Source organism: Vidua chalybeata, chromosome 19 (genome assembly GCF_026979565.1).
Source record: "Vidua chalybeata isolate OUT-0048 chromosome 19, bVidCha1 merged haplotype, whole genome shotgun sequence".
Taxonomy (NCBI): domain Eukaryota; kingdom Metazoa; phylum Chordata; class Aves; order Passeriformes; family Viduidae; genus Vidua; species Vidua chalybeata.
Genome location: NC_071548.1, coordinates 7,180,897 through 7,189,550, shown reverse-complemented (window position 1 = coordinate 7,189,550; position 8,654 = coordinate 7,180,897). Strand labels below are relative to the sequence as shown.

Sequence of the window (8,654 nt, the reverse complement as noted above, 5' to 3'; positions counted from 1 at the left end):
CTCCGCAGGGCTCCGGGGCCAGGGCTGGACCGTGCCCGGCTCCTCAGCTCACAGCAGGTCAGGCTTTGCTGGGCCAGAGCCGCTGCAGCAGGAGCAGGGCTGAGCAGCCAGCATCAAACCAAAGCCCCTGGGGCTGGTTCTGCACGAGCCAGAGCTCCAGCACTGCCCGAGTGCAGCAGGACAGGGACACGGCCACCCCTGCACAGATGGAACCAGAGAGAGAAGGGACAGAGGGACAGGGACAGCAGAGTGTGCTCACCCAGCCCACGCCCAGCACTCTGAGCATGGCATTTCCTGGGATTTGGCCAGAGCAAAGGCAGACTGGCCACCAGAATCAAACCTACAGAGAAAAATTTGGCTTTGGATGATTTAGAGTTGCTGTTTAATCCCGAGACAGCGCAGCTGAGTGAGTTTGGAATTTAAGTTACAAAAAAAGAAAGCACTAGAAAACAATCTTGATACAAGAGCGATAATCAGCTGAGGTTCCCCACCCTGTGCAGGGAATCCTGCTCCACAATCCACCCAGCACAGCTGGGATGCTGCCAGGGCATTGCCTGTTCCCAGCACACTGGGAGGAGGGCAAACTGTCCAGGGTGAAAGTTTGGTGGGGGAATCCCCAGCACTGGGAGTTAAGATGCTGCCACCAGCTCTGGCTTTGGCCTGTTCTTGATGGGTGACACTTCTGTGGAAGGAAAAGAAACTTGTTACAGAATCAGGGAATGCAAATATCCTGCAGCCATTTCCTGAGGAGGATCCAGGGCTCAGAGTCCACTCTGCAGGGCAGCAAACCTGAACTAGGAGAAATTGGTTATAAATAATGCCACATTCCCACGTGGAAATGCCCCCTTTTCACAGCACTGAAGAATTACAGACTTGCAGAACATGCCCAGCCCAGCCAAGCTCCCAGTCCAGGGACAGATCCTGGGCAGGAGCAGGAGCAGGAGCAGGAGCAGGAGCAGGAGCAGGAGCAGGAGCAGGAGCAGGAGCAGGGCCAGCTCTGCCCTCACCCCTGGGCTGTGTTTTGTTTGGCCTCAGTGCTGACACCTGTTTAGGAGTAAACAAGCTGCAAGGAAACCAGCCCCATTCCCCACATCCCAAATTGCTCCTGGGCAGATTCCACACAGGGAAATGGCTTCTTCCAGCTGCTCTTTGCACAAGCAGGGAGGTCCAGCTCCTGTGAGCGACAGCTCAGGGCTCTGCTGTCCCAGGAGAAGAGTCTTCACCAGTCTGAGTTTTCAGCTCCTTAGCACAGACACCTGATGAATCCCAGTGGGCTCCTTCCCTGCCAGGCAGGGCCACCAGGGCCTGCTTGGTCACCTTCTTAGTCAGCTCTCCCACTTCCCAGCTCCATTCCCACACAAATCCATCCAGTGAGGCTTCGGATCGCTCAGGAACACCCAGGGAACCTTCAGCTGTGTGGAGCTCATGCTCTGACAAGCCTGGAACCGTGGGACTCCAGTGATCCTCATCCAGCTGCTTCCAAGTCACTGGGAGGCGAGGTGGGAAGAGCTCCAAGTCATTTCCCAAGGAAATCCAGTGCTGTGCAGGGTGAATCCAGCATCCACAAAACACCCGTCCCTGCGCTGCGACGACGGGACCGGCCCGGGGCTGTGGGAGGAAGCCTTGCCTGCCTCAGGCAAGGGGGGAGCTCCTCATGGAGCCTCCCGATGAATGAGGTGTCTCAGGGCAGGAGGTGGCCTCAGAGCAGGTACAGGATGTGACAAGAACAGCAGGGGTCACACAGGGAGCTGCCCAAGGCCATGCCCAGGTGTTGATGGAACAGCGAGCGGAGCCTCGGGTCCTGCTGGAGCGAGGGCTCAGCTGGGCCTGTCCCTGCTCCAGGAGCTGCTGCCCCCTCCCATTTCCCAAGGCACCTACACTGGGAGAGGGTCTCAGAGCACAGGAGCACGAGAAGGCAGAGCTGTGCAAGGAGAACATACCTGGGATCTTCTCCGGGAGCGGCTCCGAAGGAACTTCTGGAAGCTCCAACTGTTCCTGCGAGGACGTTAAAGACAAAGTGTCACACGTGTCACAGAGCACAACTGTGGGCCAACACCAGGGTGGCCATGTCCCAGATCTGCCCCCAGACTGAGCTCTGAGAGCAGCAAAAAGGCACTTTTAACTGCTATTAAAAACAGCTTCCTAAAAATACTGATTTTAAGCACAAGAACACGAACCCCACCTGAGTAATAGCATTTAATTCTTCTAGGATGGCATCTTCGTCCTCCTCAGTCAGGCTGCCAGCCAGGAGCTCGTCTATTTGCTGTGGGAGAGAGGCAAGGACATTACATCCCAGCCTGGTGGCTCTGGGATGCAGTGCCCACCCCAGCAGCTCTGTGGCTGCTCCCAGCTCCTTGTGCACGCACCCTCTGGTACTCTACAGCATCCTGGGTTTCTCCTATTATCCTTTCCACTTCCTCTATGGACATAACCTGAAGGGCAGAGCCAAAATCCAGGTGTGGGAGGGGGCCTGCAGGGAGGCAGCTCCAGGCAGGCCCCTCTGAAGTGCCCCAGGTACCTGGTGCATTTTGTTCAGACACTCGTTGCCTATTTTCAGGCCCTCGATGACCTTCATTTCAATCTGGGTGAATTCAATGTCCTGGACCTGCAGTGGCAAGGAGAAAGGGAAGAGCCTGTCACACTTTGGCCAGGCACTGGCACAGGCTGCCCTGTGAGCCCTGCAGGGATTTAGCAGAAATGGGGATGTGGCAGCAGTGGGAGTGCTGGGGAGCGACTGGGCTCAGAGGGCTCTTCCCACCCAAATCATTCCATGCTTGCCACTCTTAGGCAGACACAGGCAGCCAGGACCACCAGAGAAGCTGCAAGGAGGAATCAGTGGAGCCCTCCCTGTCCTGCCAGGGCCACCAGCAGCAGGGGACATCCACACAAAAAGCTCAGCAAAGGCAGCTGCACCAGCAGGTCCGACAGCCCCCGAGGGGATTTCACCGGATCTTCCAGCTGCCAGTCCCAACTGAGACCTCCCCAAACCCAAACACATCCAGCCCTGAAATGACAGGGCTGACACAAGCCAGTGCAGCCACCCCCACCTGTGAGTAAGGTTCCAGCAATTTCCCAAACCACACATTTAGCAGGGAACCTGCAGGTTCCAGACACGCCACTCCGTGTCTCCAGGGAAAATCGTGGCACACGCACAATTTTGGAGACGTTTGCCCTCGGACAGAGGGCTGGACACCTGCCAGGGCCTGCCAGCTGGAATGGAATGGAATTCCAGGGCATCCCAGGGGAGCCCCAGCCCAGAACAGCCCCGGGCCCGGCTCACCATCCGCTCCAGGTTGCTGATCTGGTTCTCTGTTTTATCCAGCAGCTGCTCCTGGTACCGTTTCTTCTTCAGCAGGAGCAGGGCTTTCCTGAGGGACACACAGGGAGGGACACAGGGGGTGAAGAGGCTGAAGCCCAAAGGAGCCCCATCAAAGCCACGCTTGTTCTGTGCTTCTGCTAAAAGGGGACAACTTGTGTGCAGCTCAGCTGAGCCTGCACCAGCATGAGCAAACTGGGAACTGGGAATAAATCCTGCCCTGGGAGAGAGGAGAGGCCCTGGCACAGGTGCCCAGAGCAGCTGTGGCTGCCCCTGGATCCCTGGCAGTGCCCAAGGCCGGGCTGGGCAGGGCTGGGAGCAGCCTGGCACAGGGGAAGGTGTCCCTGCCGTGGCAGGGGTGGCACTGGATGGGCTTTGAGGTCCCTCCCAACCCAAAGCGTTGCGGGATCCCCATTCCCACAGGCCAGCGGCAGCCTGGCGATGGCACTGCCGCCCCCCGGCCCAGCCCCCGGCCCAGCCCCCGGCCCAGCCCCTCACTCTTTCTTGCCGTCCCGCAGCAGCTGCCGGGCCAGCGCCCGCTCCCGCTCCAGCCCCAGGCTCAGCCGCTTCTGGTACTGCCGCAGCTTGTCCCGCTGCTGCTTCAGTTGCTGCGGGACAGACGGACACGGGGAACGCGGGGACGGACAGGGGGACAGGGGGATGGACAGGGGGATGGGCAGAGAGACATAGGGACGGACAGGGGGATGGACAGCGGGACAGGGGGATGGGCAGAGAGACATAGGGACGGACAGGGGGATGGACAGGGGGATGGACAGGGGGACAGAGGGATGGACAGAGGGACAGGAGGATGGACAGAGGGACATAGGGATGGACAGGGGGATGGGCAGAGAGACATAGGGACGGACAGGGGGATGGACAGGGGGATGGACAGAGGAACATAGGGATGGACAGGGGGATGGACAGGGGGACAGGGGAACGGACAGGGGGACATAGGGATGGACAGAGGGACAGGGGGATGGACAGAGGGATGGACAGAGATGGAGAGGGGGATGGACAGAGGGATGGACATAGGGATGGACAGAGGGACGGACAGAGGGACATAAGGATGGACAGAGGGATGGACAGAGATGGAGAGGGGGATGGACAGAGGGACGGACAGAGGGACGGACAAGGGTCAGCGCTCAGCCCTGACAGCTCCAGCGCCCCCTCAAGCAGCGCCGCTCCCCAGCCCGGTTTGTCCCCGCCGTGTCACCGACAGCACCGGGGCTCGCTCAGGCCCAGCCGCTCCAGCCCGTCCCCCCCGCTCCCCGGCCCGGCCCGGCCCGCTCCGAGCCCCGCTCACCAGCACGGCCCGGTCCTGCTCCGTGACGCGGCTCCGCCGTTTCCGCCCGAACAGGTTCCCCATGGCCGCTCCTGCCCGGCCCGGCCCGGCCCGCCCCCGACGGCGGCCGCGAGGGGCCCGGCCCCGCACAACGCGCAGCGAGCGCCGCAGCGGCGGCAGCGCGCCGCTGGGGGGCGCGCTGGGGACGGGGATACCGGGAATGGGAATTAATTAAAAATATCGGGAATGGGGATGAATTAAAAATATCGGGAATGGGGATTGGATAATAATATCGGGAATGGGGATAAAAATATCGGGAATGGGGGTAATACCAGGAATGGAGATAAAAATATCGGGAATAGGGGTAATAATATCACGAATGGGAATTAAAATATCGGGAATGGGGATAAAATATTGGGAATGGGGATTAAAATATCGGGATTGGGGATAATGATATCGGGAATGGGGATTAAAATATCGGGAATGGGGGTAATACCAGGAATGGAGATAAAAATATCGGGAATAGGGGTAATGATACCGGGAGTAGGGATAATGATATCGGGAATGGGAATTAAAATATCGGGAATGGGGATAAAATATTGGGAATGGGGATTAAAATATCGGGATTTGGGATAATAATATCGGGAATAACATAGGGAATAGGAATAACTGGGAATGGGAATAATAGTATTGGGAATGGGGATAAAAATATCGGGAATGGGGATAATACCAGGAATGGAGACAAAAATATCGGGAATAGGGGTAATGATATCGGGAATAGGGATAAAAATATCGGGAATGGGGACAATAATGTCAGGAATAAGGATAAAATAGGGAATGGGGATAATAATATTGGGAATAACATAGGGAATAGGAATAACCGGGGATGGGGATAACTGGGAATGGGGATAATTGGGAATGGGGATAACCAGGAATGGGAATGATAATGTAGGGGATGGGGATAATTGGGAATGGGGATAACCGGGAATGGGGATAACTGGGAATGGGGATGATAATGCAGGGGATGGGGATAATTGGGAATGGGGATAATTGGGAATGGGGATAACTGGGAATGGGGATGATAATGTAGGGGATGGGGATAATTGGGAATGGGGATAATTGGGAATGGGGATAACCGGGAATGGGAATGATAATGTAGGGGATGGGGATAACTGGGAATGGGGATAATTGGGAATGGGGATAACTGGGAATGGGGATAACTGGGAATGGGGATAATTGGGAATGGGGATAACTGGGAATGGGGATGATAATGTAGGGGATGGGGATAATTGGGAATGGGGATAACTGAGAATGGGGATAACTGGGAATGGGGATAACTGGGAATGGGAATGATAATGCAGGGGATGGGGATAACTGGGAATGGGGATAATTGGGAATGGGGATAACTGGGAATGGGGATGATAATGCCGGGAATGGGGATAACACAGGCAGTGGATACAGGGAATAGGATGCAGGGCACGGGAGGGAGGCTGTAGGGGCTGGGGTTACGGGGACAACACCCAGACCCGTTCCCAGAGCGATGGAATCGTTTGGGGTGGAAGAGCCCCGAGCCCATCGCGCGCCCGGATCCGCGGAGCCCTCGGGGCTGCAGCCAGTGCTCCAGGGCTGCATCTGCACCTCGGGATTGGCATTCCTGCCGCTCCACCGGGCTGGCACGCGCCTCTGCCACCAACACCCCCCCTGCCACCGGCCACACCCCGAGCCCTGCACCCCAAATCCCCCCTGGCTCCCTCCCGGGCCACGGCTGCCCCCGGCCCCACAGAAGGATCCTCACACCGGGAAGTGTTTCTGCATTTATTTTTTATTAACCATTTATTTGTCTGTAATCGTTTTACTCTCACATTACAATCGTGTGGGGGGGGGGGTTTATATATTTTTTTTGTTTTAAACTTTATTTTTTTGTAAAATAAATAGAGATAAGTGAACTTTTAAGGTAGGACGCTCTCCAGATCCCTTGGTTAAACTCTGTGATCCCATGATTGAATCTCTGCATCAGACCTGTGGAAGCACAGCCCACACACGCTCAGGTAAAAGCCCAACAGCCCAAATTCCTTAAAATCCCCCGTCCTGGACGCGGGGCTGCACGGGAGCCAGGCGGGAGCAGCAGCTCCCACCACGCCAGGAATGTCCTGTTCCTTTCACAAACACACTGATACCAGTTAAAAATCTATTGTTCTCGAAGCTGTGAGTGTTAAGGGGTTACGTGAGATCCCAAACTCTGGTTCCACCCCGACGGGCAGCCTGGGAGTGGGGTCGGGAAGAGGTACAGCTCTGTTAGACCATAATTAACTCTGGGTAACTCAGAAGTGGGGTTTTAGGTAGTCTTCTTAAGTTTAAAGCCTTTGATTCGTTATCCTGGGATGTGATCCCCGACGGGGACGGTGCTCGGGGCACCCGAGGTGGGCTCCACCTCGCCGGGGCAGAGTCCCCACCGGCCCATGGCACCTCGGGGTGGCACACGGGGACACGGGGCCAGGGGCAGCAGCAGCAGGGTGGGCACGGGGCAGAGGTGCAGCCAGGGCCAGCACAGGGACACAGGGGTTCTGAGCCGTGCACTCCCTCAGCACAGCTGGTGGTTTTTTGCTCCCAGAAGGTTCTGGGCCCTTCCCTGGCCGTGCTCTGGGCTGGAGCCTGTGGATCCCGTGGCACAGGCTGGAGCAACACTGGGAATTCCTGCAGTGAGTCCTGCACCTCTGGAAGGAAGCCTGTCCTTCGGCTGTGCTCTCCCTTCCCACACCCATCTCCAGCCCCAGGACGGATCCCAGGGGACAAAACATTCATTATTCAGACGTGGAAGGTGCAGAAGACGGGGCAGGACAGCCGGGACGAGGGAGCTGCCTTCCTCCTCCTCCTCCTCAGCCATTCTCCGCGCCCAGGTGCTCCCGTGCCTGGTTCCACAGGGGCAGGTGAGCCCCAGCCGTGGAGTGCAGCTCCAAGTGCCCAAATCCCAGCCTCTCCTGGGTGCCCACAGAGCCCGGGATGGGCCCTGGGCAGAGCTCCGTGCCTGTGGAGCTCCCGGGGGCACAGGGACAGTGGCAGCAGGAGGGGCAGTGCCTGAGGTGCCCCCAGCTCCCCACGGGCTTGGGTGGAACGTGGTGACCCCAGTGATGTGCTCCAGGCTCGTTGGAGACCTTTGTTCTCTTCCTTCCCTCATCTTCCTCACACGCAGCTTTGTGGTGTGGGACATCCTGCCCTGCCCTTGTCATCTCCCCGAGCCCCTTCCCGAGGATCCCTGCCTGCCCAGGCCACCAGCTCCCGTCTGTCCTTGCTTCCAGTGGAGAGGAGGCTGCAGGGAGGAGGAGGAGGAGGAGGTTCATGCAGAGGAGACGCTGCCCTGCCTCCCTGGCAGCCACGTCCCATGCTCTGGCCCAGGAGTTGGGTTTGGCACAGGGGTGGCAGCAGCTGGAGAGTCCCGTGGAGCTGTTGGTGAGTCCTGACAGTCCCTGAAGAACCCACACTGCAGCCAAACAAGGAGCAAAGACTAAAACAAGACCCTTCTCAAGGGCGTTGCCTCATCCAAGTCCTTCCAAGCTCAGAAGCCGTGTTTCTGACAGAGAAGCCAACCACTGGAAACAAAAATAAATGTTCCTTTTCTGTAGCTTTTAGAGGATATAGCTGGAAAACAAAACAAAACAAAACCAGGAGATTGTCTCTTCCCCTTGTCAAACCCATCAGTAGCTAAGTCAGAAGAACGAATGTTCAAGTTATGGGGTGCAGCAGCAGCCAACACGAAACATTCAAGTCGATGATTTCTCTATGTACAGGAGGCCCTGCCCTGAGCCGCTCCGGGCCGTCATCTGATCCTCTTCTCCACCGAGTACACCGAGATGTAGAAGTCATTGCTGCCGACGGCCAGGTGGGGCTGCGGGAGAGCACAGCGACAAACAGGCACAGTCACACTCAGCCGGCCTGGGAGAGCCCCCGAGATCGCCCAGAACCACCTGAGACCCAGCCCTGTCGGAAGCCAAGGTGTCCCTCAGACACTCTTGGATGTTCTGGGTCAGGGCAGAAGCCTCTGAGACCCTGGCAGGCAGC

At 57.5% G+C, this 8,654-nt stretch overlaps 2 protein-coding genes across 2 annotated transcripts in view; both read right to left on the bottom strand.

The window, feature by feature from the left end:
• Positions 1–365: 365 nt before the first annotated feature.
• On the bottom strand, positions 366–4,706 carry CHMP6 (charged multivesicular body protein 6). The gene is made up of 8 exons (XM_053960671.1): positions 4,620–4,706; positions 3,815–3,924; positions 3,281–3,368; positions 2,519–2,605; positions 2,367–2,432; positions 2,183–2,263; positions 1,941–1,995; positions 366–682 (listed from the first exon to the last, which is right to left on the bottom strand). The coding sequence occupies exons 1-8, from the start codon at positions 4,680–4,682 to the stop codon at positions 630–632; spliced, it is 603 nt and encodes a 200-aa protein (XP_053816646.1). The 5' UTR covers positions 4,683–4,706; the 3' UTR covers positions 366–629.
• A 1,693-nt stretch (positions 4,707–6,399) lies between these two features.
• RPTOR (regulatory associated protein of MTOR complex 1) overlaps positions 6,400–8,654 on the bottom strand; it is a 101,453-nt gene continuing 99,198 nt past the window's right edge. Inside the window, exon 35 of the mRNA XM_053960242.1 lies at positions 6,400–8,481. Within this exon, the coding sequence (XP_053816217.1) occupies positions 8,413–8,481 (69 nt within the window). The 3' untranslated portion in view covers positions 6,400–8,412. The remainder of the gene's footprint in view (positions 8,482–8,654) is intronic.